The sequence below is a fragment of the Lynx canadensis genome, chromosome C1 (genome assembly GCF_007474595.2).
Source record: "Lynx canadensis isolate LIC74 chromosome C1, mLynCan4.pri.v2, whole genome shotgun sequence".
Lineage (NCBI taxonomy): Eukaryota > Metazoa > Chordata > Mammalia > Carnivora > Felidae > Lynx > Lynx canadensis.
Window position 1 is genome coordinate 34,841,970 of NC_044310.1, and position 18,973 is coordinate 34,860,942.

Below are 18,973 nucleotides of genomic sequence, written 5' to 3' on the forward strand. Positions count from 1 at the left end.
GGCTTGGTTAACACATTTCAGTCCTTACCCCGTATTATGTAATCTCAAGTGAGGCTCTTTCTCATAAATCCCTTCCAATTGGGCATTTCCTCTTTTCTTTGTTCAGGTGTAAGATCCATAGCAGAATTTTTGGCAAAGTCTAAATCAGAAGAGACCCAAGAAGAAGTGCAGATTCTATTGGATTCTTTGGTCCACGGTAATCCCAAGTACCAGAATCAAGTGTACAAAGGTCTAATAGCTTTGCTGCCTTGTGCGTCCCCAAAAGCTCAGCAGCTCTCCCTGCAGACTCTCAGGACTGCACAGGTGAGGCAGCCCACATGCTCCTGTGGTTCCGATTCAACACACTAACCTGAAAATTACCTTCCACAGTTGCACTTCACTCAGGCATAAGAAACCGAGCTCAGCCTCCCACTGCACGTCTGCTGTTCAATCAGCGTTACTTCCAGAAGGCCAAGGCGGGACAAAGAGTTCATGTCTCCCAGCAGAGTGATTTGTCCTGTTTACTTAAGGATCAGAAAGATGTTGGCAGACTTAAAAGTGGTTGAGACAAGCAACAAGGATGATGAAAAGACTGTAGAAAAGCTTACAGGAGTCAATTTAGTAGGGAAGGCATCATGGGCACATTTGTTGACAGCACGGAAGTGAGAGGCCAGATCGCCAGGGCTTGGGAAAGCTCCTTTTCTCTTGCGGGCTCTACCTTCCTCTCAGTGCCCTTGAATGCTAGTGAAAGCAGATTTGGGACATGGTGGCCACATGAAGACCCTGTGCTAATAAGGAGGGAAGAGAGGCTCCAAGATTGGTCTTGAGGTAAATTATTAAAAGCTCTCAAAACAGCTCCAGGCTCAGTGGAGGCAGGGAGACAAGAGGTCAAAGGAAGGGTAAGGTCTGAACTGTGGCAGTGGGAACAGAGAGGACAGGGTCAGACAGACATTTCTGAGACGGAGTGAGTGGCAAGTGGGGCAGTAAAAGAAAAGCAGTCAAAAATGACATCCAGCTTTGGACTTAGCATCAGGCAGAGTTGGGTACCAGCAGGAGAGAGCAGGAAAAACCCATCTGATTTGGGAGGAGTTAGGTTTTGACTTGATGAGCCTTGGTGGCTCCCAAGTACCATTTAAGGAGCAGGCCCAGCCAGCTGCAGAAGATATAAATAGGCCAAAAAAAAAAAAAAAGATATAAATAGGTCATTTATGGAAAAAATACCAAATCCTGGGGGCATCTGGGTGGCACAGTGAGTTGAGCCACCGACTCTTGATCTCAGCTCAGGTCATTATCTTGAGTTTGAGCCCCAAGTTGGGCTGGGTGCTGATGGCACGGAGTCTGCTTGGGATTCTGTGTCCCCTACTCTCTGCCCCTCACCCTCTTGTTCTCTCTCTCTCTCTCTCTCTCTCTCTCTCTCTCTTTCAAAAATAAATAAAATTCAAAAACAATTTTTTTAAATACCAAATCCTGGGCATCCCTCCCATAGAATCTGACAGTTTTCAGGCAGCCTTTGGTAATGCTTTTTCTTGTTAAGCTCCCCAAGTAATTCTGACTCCTAGCTTAATTGAGGAATTACTGTTGAGGACATCTAGTAGAGAGGCCCACTGGGTTTCATGAGCAGAGAAGTGGTAACTAAAACAACAGAAGTGAATAAGATCAGCCGGGTAAAGTGAACCAAGTAAGGAGAAGGGACATTGCCAGCATTTAAGAGATGAGCGGAGGAGAAAGGTCCAACAAAAGAGCTGGATTATTATTATTATTATTTCCCGTTTTCATTTTTTAAATGCCTCCTACCTGCCAGGCACTGTGCCAGGGGCTTACTTTAGTCTTTACAATAGCTTATGGAGGCAGACATTATTATCCCCATTTTAAAGATGATGTAACTGAGCCTTGAGGGGTGTTTGGTGACTTATTCAAGGCCACACACTAAGTAAGAGGTATGTACTAAGTGGGCATTTAAATCCAACTCTCTTGGGGCCCCTGGGTGGCTCAGTCGGCTGAGTGTCTAGCTCTTGATTTCAGCTCAGGTCATGATCTCACTGTTGTCAGTTTGGGGCCCACATCAGGCCCATGTCAGGCTCTGGGCTGACAGAGTGGAGCTTGCTTAAGGTTCTCTCTCTTCCTCTCTCTCTGCCCTTCCCCTACTCACTCTCTCTCTCTCTCAAAATGAATAAATAACCTTTTTTTTTTTTAATTAAAAACTAAATTGGGCACCTGGGAGGCTCAGTCGGTTAAGCGTGCAACTTCAGCTCAGGTCATGATCTCACAGCTTGTGAGTTCGAGCCCTGCGTCACGCTCTGTGCTGACAGCTCAGGGCCTGGAGCCTGCTTCTGATTCTGTGTCTCCCTCTCTCTCTGCCCCTCCCCCACTCATGCTCTGTCTCTCTGTCTCTTTGTCATAAATAAACATTAAAACATTAAAAATAAATAAATAAATAAATAAATAAATCCAACTTTAACTCCACAGAGTTCTTAGTTTTTCTAAAACTTGTTTTAAATGTTTATTGCGAGAGAGAAAGAGAAAGCACGAGCAGGGGAGAACAGAGAAAGGGGGAGAGAGAGAATCCCAAGCAGGCTCCATGCTGTCAGCGCAGAGTCCCACACAGGACTCCATCTCACAAACTGTGAGATCATGACCTGAGCCAAAATCAAGAGTCAGATCCTTAACTGATGGAACCACCCAGGCCCCCCTGAGAGTTCTTAGTCTTTCCATATACCACTCAACCTCTTTGGAAAAAAGCAATGGAAGGCATAAAATGAAAACAGGGAAAAAATAGGACTGTGAAAATGCAGGGAAAAGAGTTTCAATAAGGAGAACATGACCAGCTGGGTCAAGTACAACAGAGAGATTAAATGTGGGTAGAACCGAAAGATGGTCCCCCAGAAGAAAAGTTTGGATGAATCTTGGTCCCATGGCAGGAAAATTTAAATTGCAGCAGCCTGTCAAAGGGGGATGCATGGAGGATGAAGTAGTTTCCCCTGGGCTCCTGCAAAGCTTAGGTGTCAAGGGGGAAAAGAGCAGTAGCAAGAGAAGATTGAGCCGAAGGATAATTTTGTGCAATCTGGGTGAACTTGAGGGTGTTTCATGCTAATGGACAGGAAGTGATGCACAGATAAAGGTTGAAGAGGTAGAAAGGAGCAGTTCCCCTGTTGGGTGAGGTTCATGAGGGAGAGAAGATATAGGATCCTGGATCAGTGCCACTCTCCCCAGCCTGTGCCCACCCTCCCCCCAGCAAGGGGGGAGGCTTGTCCCCACACCTCTAGCAGGTGGCCAGCTAACCCCACTGAACACCTCCTGAGCTAGAGGGGTCAGTGGTCACCTCAGCAGACGCTTCAGTCTGATTCTTGGATGCCCATCTGTCCCTCCCCTGGAAAAGAAATGTACTTGATGGTGCGGGGGCCAAGGCCCACTGACTCACCACTCCCCTCCCTCTCCCCACTCAGCCAGGCTGCCTAGCTGTCTAGGAAGTCTAGATCTAAAGAGTACTAGATCTAAAGAGTAACTAGTTTGTCCTGTTGTCTATCTTGTCAGTCGATCGTTGGGACCACACACCCCAGCATTGTGGACTGCGTGCTGAAGGTACTGCGCACGATGCACCTGGAAGTGCAGTATGAAGGTAGGGGAGGCGGCCGGGTCTGCTCCCACTCACAGATTATAGTCACTGTGAGAGCTAGACAGGTTTGCTCTTCAAATTTTCTTTTAATATTTATTCATTTTTGAGAGATAGAGTGTGAGTGGGGGCGGGGCAGAGAGCGGAGACACAGAATCCGAAGCTGGCTCCAGGCTCCGAGCTGTCAGCACAGAGCCCAACGTGGATCATGACCTGACCTGAGCTGAAGTCGGATGCCCAACTGACTGAGCCACGCAGGCGCCCCCAGACAGATTCACTCTTGAGAGTTTTCTCTTAGTCATGGGGCACCTGGATAGTTCAGTCTGGTTGAGCATTTGCTCAGGTCATGATCTTACGGTTCTTGAGTTTGAGCCCCACATCGGGCTCTTTGCAGTCAGCCTGTCAGTGCAGAGCCTGCTTTGGATCCTCTGTCCCCCTCTGTCTGCCCCTCCCCTGCTCTCACTCAAATACATACATACATACATAGAGTTTTCTCTTAGTCACAGGAACCATGTTAAGTATCCTGGGTAACCTCAGCAGATGGAAGATGCTCGTTCGATCTGATCAGCCAGAAAATGACAGCCACTTTCTATACTTTGAATCAGCCACATGATGCTTTAACATTTGCTAGGACCTGCCTGGGTGAAGAGCTGGCTCTGGTTCTCAGTCTTATGTAGTACTTCCCCACTAAATAGAAGTCACCTGGGGGACTGTCCCTCTCCTAAGAAACTAAACTGGATGGTGGTAGTATTAAGTTTTCATGTATTCAGTACACCTATGTGCTAGCCACTTTCCATGCATCATTTCATTTAATTCTCAAAAGAACCACAAGAGTACAGAGCCTGGCACATATTAGGTTTCAAATGTTCGAATGAATAAATGGTGGAGGTAAGTATTTTTATGTTTTTCAAGCTAAAGCATCAAAGCACAGAGATATTAAGTATGCTTCCCAAGGTTATGCAACTAACTAGATTCAAACCAGATCTGACTGCAAAGTGTATGCTTTTTAATTTTTTTAAGGTTAATTTATTTTTGAGAGAGAGAGAGAAAGAGAGAGTGAGTGGGGGAGAGGCAGCTAGAGATGGAGACACAGAATCCAAAGCGGGTTCCAGGCTCTGAGCTGTCAGCACAGAGCCAAATGTGGGGCTCGAACCCATGGACCACAAGATCATGACCTGAGCCGACGTCAGACACTTAACTGACTGAGCCACCTAGGTGCCCCTAAAATGTATGCTTTTAACATGAGCCCATAGTAGGTGTTTACAGGATGTTGTTTCCTTCCCTGTTCCTAGAGTGGTTCAAAGAAAGAAAATTCTGTTTTCAACAGGAGGGATCAAAGAAGGGTTTGCTGAGAAGGTCGTATTTGAGCTGAGCCTTGGAGAATGGGAAGGATCTGGGAAGGTAGAAAGGAGAAGAGGAGGGCATTCTGGAAAGGGGAATGGTATAAAAGAAGTCCCAAACGTAGGGATATACAAGATGTATCTGAGGAGTGACAGATCATTTAGTGGAAATTTGATAGAGGTCTCAGTCCAGAAAGATCTAGAAAAGTAGGCTAGGACCAGATTGACGAGCACCTTGAAAGCCAGATGGAAGAGTAGCAGGTACTCTCTCCAGTAGGCAGCACAGAGCCATTGAAAAGTGAGCCGTGAACAGGGGAGTGGCAGAGGGAAAGCACTGTCTCAGGAATGTTACCTGAGTGGTGGTGTGCTCAGTAGGTCAGAGCCACAGAAGGCTCTCGAGGCTCGAGGCCAGTTGGGAGGCCTTTCAGGTTGTTCAGATAACAAAGTAAGAATGTGCTGGTCTGGGGGTGCCTGGCTGGCTCAGTCAGTGGAGCATGTGACTCTTGATCTTGAGGTTGTGGGTTCAAGCCCCATGTTGGGTGTAGAGATTACTTTAAAAATTTTTTTAAATCTTTAAAAAAGTTTTAAAAAAATGTACTTGGTCTAGCCAAATATACAGGCCCTGGGAAGAGAGAATGGACAGGACTGGGAACTGCCTCAGTATGGAGAATGAGATGGCATATGGAAGGGGGAATGAACAGGGCTGTGGAGGCCAGGACAGAGAGACCTATTAAGCAGGAAAGATCTGGACATCTGGACATATCAGGATTCGGCAGGTGGAGCCCCAGACCCAGGAAGTCTGGGAGGGACAGAAGGAGCAGGCATGTACCAGGGTTCAACTATGCATGTGAGATCCTGGGGAAGACCAACAAAGGTCCAGACGCTGACTTCCAGTATCATTTATTTTGGGAAGGCCGTGTTGAAACTAAATGTCAGTCAGTTTTTCCTTCAGCAGCACTGTCAATTTCATATTTGTTTGACCCCTGCAGGTGTGCCTGGAAAAATGGACCTTGTAAATTGAGAAGTAATGCTATGTTGAAATCCATTACCAGCTGGAGGAGAGTCTCCTAGCTTGGCAGGAGTTGCCAGTGAAGTGTGGGGTAGTGGAGGGAACCGAGTAAAGGTCAAACCCAGCAGCAGAGAGTTGTTTCTGCACTGGAGCAAGGGGGTAACCTGGCAGTTGAATCATGTTAGGAAGCATAATCAAGCAGCCCAAGGGGACTAGACTGGGTGGCACTGAGCCTCCCTCCCCGCCACCACCTTCACTTGACTCACGTGACCACTCCTACTCATCATCACTTCTTAGCTTAAGCATGTCTTTCCCAAGGCCTTCCCTCACCTGCCTTCAACGCCTGCCCAGATGTCAGCCCTCCTTCCTTTGTACCACCCTGCACCTCCTGCCCTCCAGTACACCCCTTCCCTAGAGCAGTCATCTCTAGAATGCACTGTGTACAGTTTCAGTGCACTTCTTACCACTTTTGTCGTTATCTCCTCAGTGCAGTCTCTGGCATAGGGTAGATCCTTGTTGCATGTCTGTTGAGGGAGGGAGGGAGGGAGGACTGCACATACACACTGAGGCAGAGGCAGGAGAAACATGAGATTTTCTCACTGCCTTTTTGGTTTGATGTCTGCTCCTGTGATAACAGTAAAACCGTGAGCCTCAAGATAATTTCAAATATGCCAAACTCATAACAGGTGCCCAAGATGTCTGTTGAATGAATGAATCATTCTTTTTTACCAGGAACTTCAAAATAGTCTTGGTGGAACTGGGAACGTAGAGCATGTATATGCATGTATATGCGTTGTCCACAAGGGGGAGCTATGCCACACGATCGGTGGAGTGGAAGTTCTGGAAGAGAACACAGTGTTAGCTCCCGCTGAGACTCCTCCAACGGCAGGGGGAGGGAAGGTCTGACAGGTCTTAGATGTGGTCCTAACAGTGACAACTGGAGAGGATCATAGATTAATTTCTCTGAGTTGGACAACACTAAATTACAAGACCAGGATGATGGCAACAGTCATGGTTACAGAACCCAGTAACCAGGAGGTATAAGCGATATAGTTGAATGGACTAACCTTAAAAGGGCCAGAGTTCGTTTGTTTTTTAGAAACAAATATTAACTGAACATCCGTGGTGTGCCAGGTACTATGCCAAGTACTGGGGGTTGCTTGTGTTTGTATTGAGGAGAAAAGTTAATGGGTCATAAGGCATCTGGGTGGCTTAGTCAGGGGGGCGACTGAGTGGCTCAGTTTGTTAAGTGTCCCACTCTTGATTTTGGCTCAGGTCATGATCTCTGGGTCGTGGGATCAAGCCCCATGTCGAGCTCTGTTCTGGCTGTGGAGACTGCTTAAGATCCTCCCTCTGCCCCTCCCTGACTCTCTCTCTCTCTCTCTCTCTCTCAACAAACAGACAAAACAAAAAACAAAAACAAAAAAACAAAAATGAGTGGTTCAGAAGGAAGGAGGAGGTTAAGGAGGATGTTCACTCTACCTTCCATGATGGGAGGGGTAGTTAACATCCTTCCCCTGAGAAGGCTACAAGGAAAGTGGAGTTCTCAGGGAGAGTCCAGTGAAAACAGGGTGGAGAGGCTTAGGAGACCTGGTGACTCTTTCCCCTTGTCAGTGGTGCAGGAGCCAGGTGAGACCTTCACCTCTTTTTTCATTGAGAACTCCACCCCCACCACCTCCAAATCTGCCAGTCTGCCTGGCCCGTTACTCATTCTCTGTTCTCTTTCCCATTACTACCAAATGTCCCTGCTCCTACCACAGGCCAGCTCTTCTGCTGCTTCTTTTTTTTTAAGTTTATTTTTTAAGTTTTTTTAAGTTTATTTTTACTTAAGTTTATTTTTTTAAGTTTAATTTTTTTAAGTTTATTTATTTACTTATTTGAGAGACAGACAGCACAAGCAGGGAAAGGGCAGAGAGGGAAGGAGAGAGAATCCCAAGCAGGCTCCACACCGTGGATGTCACCATAAGATCATGACCTGCACTGAAGCCAAGAGTTGGTCACTTAACCGACTAAGCCACCCAAGCATCCCATCTTCTGCTTCTGCTTATTCTCTGAAGCACATTCATAAAGCCTTCTCACAACAGCCTCTCTCTTTCTGTCTGGTGGATCATCTCCATTGACATGCAAATATGATCTGTATCCCCCATCTTTTTTTTTTTTAATGTTTATTTATTTATTTTGAGAGAGAGAGTACAAGTGGGGAAGGGAGAGAGAAATCCCAAGCAGGCTCCTTGTTGTCAGCGCAGAGAGCCTGATGTGGGGCTTGATCCCATGAACCGCACAATCATGACCCAAGCTGAAATCAAGAGTTGGACACTTAACCAGCTGAGCCATTCAGGCACCCCCTGTATCTCTCATCTTTAAAAGAGAGCCCCTCCAGGGGCGCCTGGGTGGCGCAGTCGGTTAAGCGTCCGACTTCAGCCAGGTCACGATCTCGCGGTCCGTGAGTTCGAGCCCCGCGTCGGGCTCTGGGCTGATGGCTCGGAGCCTGGAGCCTGTTTCCGATTCTGTGTCTCCCTCTCTCTCTGCCCCTCCCCCGTTCATGCTCTGTCTCTCTCTGTCCCCCCAAAAAAATAAAAATAAATAAATAAATAAATAAAAGAGAGCCCCTCCTTGGTAATCTATGGACTAAAAGAGATTTAAAAGACTTGCCCCCCAAAATTAAATTAAATGATAGCGTTTAAGGATGCATATCCCTCCTTGACCCCAAGTTCCCCTCCAGCTACCCATTTTTCCATTGACCCAATTGGCCCAAAGCATCTGGCTTTCTTCTCTGGGTTTCTGTGATACCACTTCTCGTTGTTCTCCTGCCAGCTGGGTCTGCCATGTTTGCTCTGCTTGCTTTTCTACTTTCTCCTAATTTCTCTACCACTCTGTTAGGTCAGCCTACTTCTCATCTCTTTACCAACACCTCCTGCTCGCGTGATTTTGTCTAGTCCCCTGGCTTTACACACCACAAATATGTTATACATGCAGATACCAGACTGTATCTTTGGCCTGATCTCTCCCCTGAAACCTCCCCCAGACATCTGAAATTTATATCCAAAACAGAACGCTTGATTTTCTTCCCAAATCCTTTTCTTTCTCCTATTTTCAATAAAAGGTGCCACTACCAACCCAACTGTTCAGGTAAAAAGTGTAAGACCAGTACCATGATCCGCACTTTCTCTCACCTCCCACCCCATCCCACCCTTAACCAAGTTCTATCTGGCTCTCTCCCTACTTACCCTCTTTGTCCGCCCCAACCCCACCCCATGATCACCCAAGGCTAACCCACCATCCTGTTTGCTAACGTCTGCTTCCATTCCAGCCTCCTGTAACCCATCCTCCCAGTGCAGCCAGAACAATCATTTCAAAATAGCTTCCCACTGCACCTACACTAAAATCTACACATTGTCATGGCCAGCAAAGCTTCTGGAAGGCTCTTCCCCCAGACCTTGGATTGATGGACAGCTTCTCAAACTTCAGCTCAGATGTCACCTCTGCCCACTCTCTCTAAAGTTTCCCCATTTCCTCCTGCCACCCACGTCAGGCTCTCTCCATCATAGCACATCATTGCACTTATCTCCTTTAGAAATCACCTTGTTTGTTTGTTTACATGTTTAATGTCTGTGCTCTGTAAGAAAATCAGCTCCAAAAGAGCTGAGAGTTCCTCTTCTTTGTTTACCATTGTATCCCTAGGGCCTGAACAGTACTGGCAAAAGTAGACTCTTAAATATTTGTTGAATGAATGAATGGAGACGGGGTGAATCGTGTATAACCTAATTTATACTGAACAGGCATCACATTGGAAATAGAATGAAATACCTAGTTTTTTCAGCCCACGTGGCTAAGTGGAGGCTGTGTGTAGTAAATTACCCTTTATTTCCTGAGAATTCCTAGGGCCAAGGAAGAAGGTTTGGAGAGAGAGAAAAAAGAAGTGGTACTTGGAGGAAGGTAGGAGATAGTAAGGCCACAGGAGCAGGGCATGGATGCCCTGGTTACCTGTTGCTTGTAACAAACCACCCCAAATTTCATGTCACAAAACTATCACTGTTTTACTCCCACACTACATAAGTCAAAGATTACAACAGGACACAGCAGAGATGGATTATCTCTGCTCCGTGTTATCTGGGGCCTCACCTGGAAGACAGCTGGGGGCACAGCTGGAACTAAAGGCTAGTGCGGATTAGTATTACTGATTTCTCCTTTTCTCTCAGGGTCTAGTATGGTTCCACAATGGCACCTTTTTCTCCCAAAAGAGTGCCAGAGGAAATGTGTGCATCAAAGAATGGTTTCCTAGTCCTCACTGCAGGGGATTCTGGTTGTCCATTCTTGTCTGTTCTTCACTTTGAAGTAGAAATAACCATGGCAAGGGTACTGGTGACCACTAATTTCTGAAGGTTTTTTTTCCTAGAATTAAGATTTTAGAATTTCTTTTAATGATGATCCCATTTAACATTAGAGAGCCAAAATTAAAATTAAGGGAGGCCTTCTTCAAAGTGGTCCTGCCTGGAATTTATCTCCATTTATGACTTCTGTGAAGTGAAAAATGGCAGTTTCCTCCCAGGGAGGATTGCTATTCCAGGAATTGGTGGCAGGCAGGGACTTAATCATGACGAGCAGTCTAAAGCCACAGAAGTACTCTCTCACTGGCCTCTCTTCCTAGAGAAGAGAAATTTCAAAGTCATAGAAAGTTTTGCAGAAGAATAAATTAATGAGTTCTGTTGGGAATTTGAAATATATGTATGTGTAAATATATTAGCATCTTTTACAAATAAATTATTACCTTAGGAACATCACTATGTATGACTTAATTAGAAGCAGACCATTCATTGTAAATTAATTTGCCAAATATATGCTTGCCAAAAATCAATTGGCCGAATGACCAATTTGCTGAGTGCCCAGTTCACCAAATTCCCAATTTACTGACATGTTTCCTTTAAATATTTGTGAAGTTTAGAGCATTGGTTGTATTAATGGGACCTAAGAGAGCTGAGAGAGGCCGGAACTTCAGAGTTCTCAGAGATTTTACACTCTCTCTGTCCCTCAGTTCCCCCATCTGCCCTTTGTTGGCCCTTGGTCTCCCTTTCTTTGTCCCACCTCTCCCCATCCTCTCTTCTCAAGGGTGGGCAGTGTAGGCTATGCGGTATGGTGACCTCCAGCAGGCTCCTCCACCGGGTCCCCCTTCCCTGCCCCCGCTCCCTGCCACTGCAGCTACAGAGCTTGGGCAGAGACAAATGAGAATTCCATAAAATGCCACTATGAAGACAAAATGAAAGCCATTATATTCACACTTTGCAGAAATCTATGAAAACTGCTAAATCCATCCATCTCTATCCATTACCCATTGCTATATAACAAATTATCTCAAAACTTAGTGGCTAAAAAATAAACATTTATAGGGGCGCCTGGGTGGCGCAGTCGGTTAAGCGTCTGACTTCAGCCAGGTCACGATCTCGCGGTCCGGGAGTTCGAGCCCCGCGTCGGGCTCTGGGCTGATGGCTCAGAGCCTGGAGCCTGTTTCCGATTCTGTGTCTCCCTCTCTCTCTGCCCCTCCCCCGTTCATGCTCTGTCTCTCTCTGTCCCAAAAATAAATAAAACGTTGAAAAAAAAATAAAAAATAAAAAAAACATTTATTATCTCACACAGTTTTTGTGGGTCAGGAATCTGGGAACAGCTGAACTGAGTGGTTTTGGCTCCAGGTATCTCATGAGGTTGCAGTCAAGCAGTTAGCTGGAACCATGGTCATCCAAAGGCGCCACGGGGCCTAGAGGACCCCCTTCCGTCATGGCTCACTCACAGACCTGGCAAGTTAAAGCTGGTTGTTGACAGGAAGCCTCAAGTCTTCGCCATGTGGGCCTCTCCATTGAGCTGCTTTAATGTCCTCACAGCATGGCAGCTGGCTTCTCCCAGAGTGAGTGATCTGAGGGCGTGCAAGGAGGAGGCCCCACTACCTTTTATAATCTAACCTCAGAAGTCGTACACCGTCCCTTCTGTTTCACCCTGTTCACTAGAAGCTGGGGAGGAGAAATGGGCTCCACCCCTTGAGAGGAAACGTACTAAAACTTTTGTGGACATATTTTAAAACCACTATACCATCTCGTAAAAATTGCTGAAAAACAAACACAGGCATAAGAAACAAGTTCATGGTAAAATGGAAATGTTTGTGAATTTGGAAAAATGGTTACTTGGGGAATAACATTTTTGCCTAATTGACCTAGAACCTAGGATTAATTTGACTTTCTAATAAATGATAGTATTTCATGTAGTGAAGTTTAAAGTGTAGCTTATCAGCCACAAAATGCAAAAGCAGGGTTAATGGCTGAGCAAACTGTACTGCACTAACAAAGTAGAATCTTCTAGAAATGTAGTTCAGAGAAACAGTGCCTAAGTGAAAGGACAGACATAGACAAGTCTTTGAATCTCTTTCCCTGCCCCTCAGAGACCTGGAGAAAGACTGGCAGTGGACAAGAACTTCATTGTTAATTTTTCTTAGGTTTTGTGAAGTTACAAAGATTCCTAATACTAAGGAGAATGGTTTATTTAGAAATCAATCACAGGGGCACTTGGGTGGCTCAGTCAGTTGAGTGACTGACTTTGGGTCAGGTCATGATCTCACGGTTTGTGAGTTCAGGCCCTGCACCAGACTGTGCTGACAGCTCGGAGCCTGGAGCCCGTTTCGGATTCTGTGTCTCCCTCTTCTCTCTCTCTGCCCCTCCCCTGCTCATGCTCTGTCTCTTTTTCCTTCAAAAATAAATAAACATTAAAAAAAAATTTTTTTTTAAAGAAAGAAATCAATCACAGATTTGGTTTACTTCATTTTTCTTCATTAAGACATTTTTTTAAATGTTTATTTATTTGAGGTGGGGTGGGGAGGAGCATAGAGGGAGAGAGAGAATCCCAAGCAAGTTTCACAATCAGCATGGGGCCTGATGCAGGGCTTGATCTCATGACCAGGAGATCATGACCTAAGCTGAAATCAAGAGTCAAACGCTTAACATACTGAGCCACCCAGGTGTCCCCATAAAGGCATTTTTAAAATTGAGGTAAGATTCCCATAACATAAAATTAACCGATTTAAAATGAACAATTCAGGAGTCTTTAGTATATTCACATTGTTGTGTGACCACCACCTCTATTTAGCTCTGAGATATTTTCATCCCCCCAAAAGGACACTCTGTACCATTAGGTATTTGCTCCCCAATCCTTCCCCTCAGCCCCTGGAAACCACCACTCTTCATTCTGTCTCCATGGATTTGCCTGTTCTAGATATTTCATATAAACAGAATCATGTAACATGGGACTTTTTGCATCTGGCTACTTTCACTTAGCATAATGTTTTCAAGACTCATCTATGTGGAAACATGTATCAGTACTTCATTCTTTCTTATGGCTGAATGATATTCCATTGTGTGTATATACCACAGTTTGTCTATCCAGTCATCCACTGATGGACATCTGGGCTGTCTCCCCCTTTTGGCTATTGTGAATACTGCTGCCATGAACATGCATGTACATGTACGTTTTTGGTGCCTGTTTTCAATTCTTTGGGGTGTATATCTGGTAGAATTGCTAAGTCATATGGTAATTCTGTTGAACCTTTTAAGAAACTGTCAAACTGTTCTCCACAGCAGCTAGACCAGTTTAAATTCCCACCATCAACGTATGAAGGTTCCAATTTCTCCACATCTTTGCCAACACTTGTCATTTTCCTTTTTTTTTTTTTTTTTTTAATAGTCAACCTAGTGCATGTGGAGTGGTTTGGGTTTGTGGTTTGGGTTCGCAGTTTCCTAATGACTAAAGATATTGAACATCTTTTCAAGTGCCTGTTGGCCATTTATATTTCTTCCTTGGAGAAATATCTACTCAAGTCTTTTGCCCATTTTTAAAATCGGGTTGTTTGTCTTTTTGCTGTTGAGTTGTAAGAGTTCTTTATATATTCTGGATACTAGAATGGTTTCTCCCACTAGAATGGCTGTCTTATCATTTTTTTGATAGTGTCCTTTATTGATTCACTTTTATTTTATTTTATTTTATTTTATTTTATTTTATTTTATTTTAGAGATGGGAATCAGGGAGAAAGGGGCAGAGAGAGAGAGAGAGAGAGAGAGAGAGATCTCAAGCAGGCTCCATGCTCAGTGCAGATCCCAACACGGGGCTCGATACCAGGACCCTGGGATCTTGACTTGAGCCAAAATCAAGAGGTGTATGCTCAATCAACTGAGCCACCCAGTTACCCCTTGTTGGTTTACTTTTAAATTATTTAAGTTTTTTGTTCAATCATTTACTTATTCAAAAGAGCAGGCACTAGGCTGGGTACTGAGTGTTTAGTGACCAACGAAACAAAGTCCCTGCCCTGGTAGAGCTCTGATACAAGAGTAATAACAACAATAATAGTAACTAGTAATTGCTACCAGGGACTGGTGAGGACTGTGTGCCAGGCACTGTTTTAAGCTCTTCAATCAAGTCACACAGTCCTCAGAACAATTCTGAGAAGTAGGTACTATTATCATCCCCCATTTACATGAAGAAACTGAGGCACAGAGCAACTGAATAACCCACCCAAAGTCTCAGAGATAATAAGTGGGAAGGTTGTGGGTCACACCCAGGCAGAATGACCCCTGAGCCCAAATCCTCACCACCACACTATGCTGTCCTTCCAGTGTTATGAAAAAAGACTTGTAAAATTTTTACCACTTTGAGAAATAGTCAAAAACCTGAGGACAGACAATATTATTACTACCATAAAACATAATTATGTTTTCTTAGCTTCATGCCCTTCACAGGGTCATGCAAATACTATAAGGTCTCATTTTTAAAACTACACTTTTTGCCCCATAGAACCTTGTGCCTTTGTTCTCCTTTTCTGAGCTAACCCACAGTAGCAGGAGTTTCACCCTTTCCTGCTGTGTAAGAGGCCACCCGTCCTGTGCAGCTTCACTGAACAGTCACAAGGCTCTGACACTAATGGATAGTTTACCATAAAAATCTGCTGAATATTCTTAAAAGATGCATTATTTCCCCCAAATTATATGAGCACTTCAACTGCCACACTTTATTCAGTGTTCCTAAGTTTTATTATATAGTTTCCCATAGTTTGTTGTTGTTGTTGTTGTTTTTAATAAGTTCTTGGGAAAACTTGTTTCTACTTGCCCGATTTGCCTAGCCCTCAAAGCCTCTGTGTCTGCCCTGGCCTGGCGCTGTCTCCCCTTGTGCACCTCGGGCAGTGGTGCTCCACTCGGGTGTCAGGGCCAGTTCAAAGCACCAGCGCATGGGCTGGTTGGACTTGGTGAGCCTTTCCCAGAATAGCAGATGCCTAAAGAAGACACACTACAGTAATTCTTAATTTGGCAGTACATACACCACCAGAGTACATGACATTAACTGCTTTCTCGCCTGACTTTTTCATTTTTTTAATGTTTATTTATTTTTGAGAGAGAGCGTACGTACGCAGGGGGCTGGGGGTGGCAGAGAGAGGGAAAAAGAGAGAATCCCAAGCAGGCCGCACTGGCAGCACAGAGCCTGACGAGGGTCTCAATCCCACAAACTGCCAGATCATGACCTGACCTGAAACCAGAGTCCCGTAGTCAGTCTCTCAACCGACTGAGCCACCCAGGTGCCCTCGCCTGAGTTTTTTAAAAGAAAATAGTGTGTAAAATATGTTTTCTGTGTTTCAACAATGGGTTTTGAACAAGATGTGGTGAAAGAGGTGGTGAGATGTATAGGAGTAAGAGATAGAATGCGGTTGGTCAGGAAGATGCCTGACAGTGGCTTCTTATGAGTTATAAGTTCCTCACAACAGCAACTTGCCGAATGTATTCACACTTACTTCCTGGGAAATGAAGCCTACTTGTTTTCGGACGCCCACTGAAGCACACTTCTCATATGTGGCCAGTAGGTGGCAGTCTCGTATGAAAGTGAAAACAAAGAACTGAGACCTGGGTTTCCCAGGGCTCTAGGAGCAAAGGATTGTAAAACAAACTTCCTCAGTGCTGAGTGCCTTAGAAGTAGTTGCGCACCATCTCCACAGCTCCCAGGTGCAATGCCATTCATTTCTAAGGTTCCGTCTGCCCAAAGAATACTGAGCCCGCTGCTACAACCTTGTCTCCTACTCATTGTGACTTCCAGGGCAAGTCATTTTGTTCCGGCTTCCTTCAGCTATCAGACAGGTGATCCAGGAACTTTCTTCCTGGGCTGACAGGCCGTGGGTTCTGTGGTTCTTCCTTGGATTGGAGGAATCCCTCGTTTTGCACTGAAGTCTCCTTTGAGTGTCAGTGGGCCGGCCCTTGCATCTGTTTTGTTTCCTGCTGTTCCAGTCAGCACTAGCACTGTAGCTGACGTGTACCCAACCGGTTTGTCAAATGAAAGCTTGGGCCCTGCAGAGCTGCTTCTCAGCCTCACTGGGCATGACCTCTCAATGGCTCCTGATCACCACCCTCCTCCCGGAAAACTCTGATCTCTTCCTTCCCTGACACCCGCCCTCCCAACACTCTCCTGGTTCCCTCCTATCTTTCTGGGACTGCTGCTCAGTCCTTCCTTTGCATATTCCTATCCCTCCACCAGTCCCTTAGGTGCAACTTCCCTTCTATTTCTCTCAGGATTCAGTCCCAGGTCCCCTGCTCTTCTCTTTCTGTCTGCGGTACCTCATCTACTCCCACAGTTTTAATTACTGCCTATAATGATAGACGCACTAATGGCTAGCCTTTACAAGGTATTTACTCCGTGTTAGGTACTGCTCCAGCTCTCTACTCATTAATCCTCACAACAAGCTGATGAGGTAGACACAATTATTATTCCCATTTTGTGGCAGACGGGCAGAGCAGTTGAGTGACCTCTCTCCAGCTCACACTGCTCTCCTGAGCTCCACCCCATTGTTCCCATTTGCCTTCTGAACATCTCCCCTTGGATGTCACTGACCAAGTTCAGAATTGGACTCCTGAGATTCCAGCTCCAAGGCCTCAATCTCAGTGAAAAGCACCCAAGGCTGGAAATGTAGGTCATCAACATTTCTTCCTGCTTCCCACCTGTAACCAACTTCTAACAAGACCAGTCAACTCTTAACTCCTTAATATTGTTCAAATCTCCCTCTTCTTCATTCTGTCTCCACTGGTGTAACTCATATCTTTATATGTCTCACCTCTAAACCAATCTCCATCTTTCCAGCACAGTGTCTACACAGTCTTTTCTCCTAGTCCTCCACCGAGCCAAGGTAGCGGAGCTTAGTGGTGAAGAATATGAGCTTTGGAATCCGAAAGAGTCATTCTGCTACTTATTAGCTGTTGGGCCTTGGGCAAGCTACTCAATCTTTTTAAGTCAGTTTCCTCTGACATGAAAGACAAGAAAATACTTGTCCTATAGGGCGGTTGGCCCATGCAAAGCCCTCGGAATCCAGCCTGCCTCCTCAGGCTTAGCTCTCACTCCATGGGCCGTCATTTCATGTCAGGCAGACCTCCCTGCTTGCCTGGCCACAATAGGGGCATGCGCTTTGCCACGTTCATAATTCTAGTCCCTCCCTTCACCCCAAGACTTTGTCAGCTCACATGTCACCTTCTCCAAGAAAGCCTTTTCCCGATTCTCTAGCCCCCAGTTCCTCAACATACCCTCACACCAACCTGGCTTCCTTTGTGTTCCCATGGCTCTTATAAAACTACATCATAGGGGCGCCTGGGTGGCTCAGTGGGTTAAGCATCTGACTTCAGCTCAGGTCATGATCTCACGGTTCGTGAGTTCAAGTCCCACGTTAGGCTCTGTGCTGACAGCTCAGAGTCTGGAACCTGCTTCATATTCTTTCTCTACCCCTCCCCTGCTCATGCTCTGTCTCTCTCTCTCTCTCATAAATAAATAAACATTAAATTTTTTTTTTAAAAAACTACATCATACATGCCAGTTTCCTTACTGGTATCCCCCCCGCCCCCCAACCTTAGACTGTGTCATCTCTGAGGGCAAGGATGCTGTCTTAGTCCTCCTCTTAGCCCTAGCACAGGGGGGCTGGCACACAGAAGATGCTCAATGAATATTTTGTTAGATGAATGAATGAATCAATAAATCAGTGACTGAGCCAATTTAGGACAGTTGAATGTTGTCAGAACCACAGGCTTCAGGCAAAGCTGCCAAAGACAGTAATCCCCTGTTGCCCTTTGCTTTCTGAATGACTCTGCCATGCTTAGGAACTAGCCCCATGTGTAAAGAATTGTAACTGGCTGTGGTTCTTGTGAAGACATTTGGGCAGAGACTGGCGCTTTTGCTTTAGGTGTAAACATTGACAGCTGTGAATTTTAAAACTCAATCAAAAATGATTCAGTGAATAAATCTTCCTTTTTCCAAAAGAGTTCCAAGTATTGCAGATATACTGGCAATGAAGGATTCAGAATTCAGGGTAAAGTGAATAGGCAGAACCAGATATTTATCTCCTGGAGCACTTGGTCCTGCGTGGGCAGAAACATTTCATAAAAATATGTTCATCCATTCATTGCCACCCTGAATGTTCGCCAAGTCATTTCTTGCTGCACGTAGAACTCTCTCAGACACAGGCAAGTGTTCTGCCCAGGTGTCCTGGCACTAAGATGCTGCCCACATGGGCCTGGAAAGAGCACAGCTACTAAGGCAAGGTGTGCTGCGGCTGACAGAGCCCAGCAGAGTCAGGTATGGGGGGAGCCAACCATGCAGATCCCAAACCCCACTGATTCAAAAAGAAGGAAGAACGTTTCAGGACCAAACCCTAAGAGAACAAGTAAAAACTACTTGGGGGGTGGTGTGTTCAGGCACTAGCCAAGCAGCCTGAGGCATCCCAGGCTACATTTTTTGTCCAAGTGGGAGAGTGGGGTGGGGGAAGCCAGGGAGGGTCAGTGCGCTGGTCCCGCTCCCTCTATAGTGTTGCTGTCTCTGTGATTTTGAATTAGAACCATATCTGAGTACCAGAGGCTAGAGTGGGGGCCCATGGGATTGTGAGGGCTACCCTGGAAGACCTGGAGGAAGGAGAAAGCCCAGAAGCAAGCAGAAGCTAGACAGTCCTTGGAAGTGTTTCTGAATGAAGCAGCTATTTCTGAGTCAGGC

At 45.6% G+C, this 18,973-nt stretch overlaps 1 protein-coding gene across 2 annotated transcripts in view; it reads left to right on the forward strand.

Moving 5' to 3' along the window:
* Positions 1–18,973, forward strand: part of ARMH1 (armadillo like helical domain containing 1) — a 50,547-nt gene that overhangs the window by 21,501 nt on the left and 10,073 nt on the right. For both annotated transcript variants that reach the window (XM_030323965.1, XM_032594281.1), the window contains exons 6-7: positions 107–303; positions 3,511–3,595. In XM_030323965.1, coding sequence (XP_030179825.1) covers positions 107–303; positions 3,511–3,595 — 282 coding nt within the window. The remainder of the gene's footprint in view (positions 1–106; positions 304–3,510; positions 3,596–18,973) is intronic.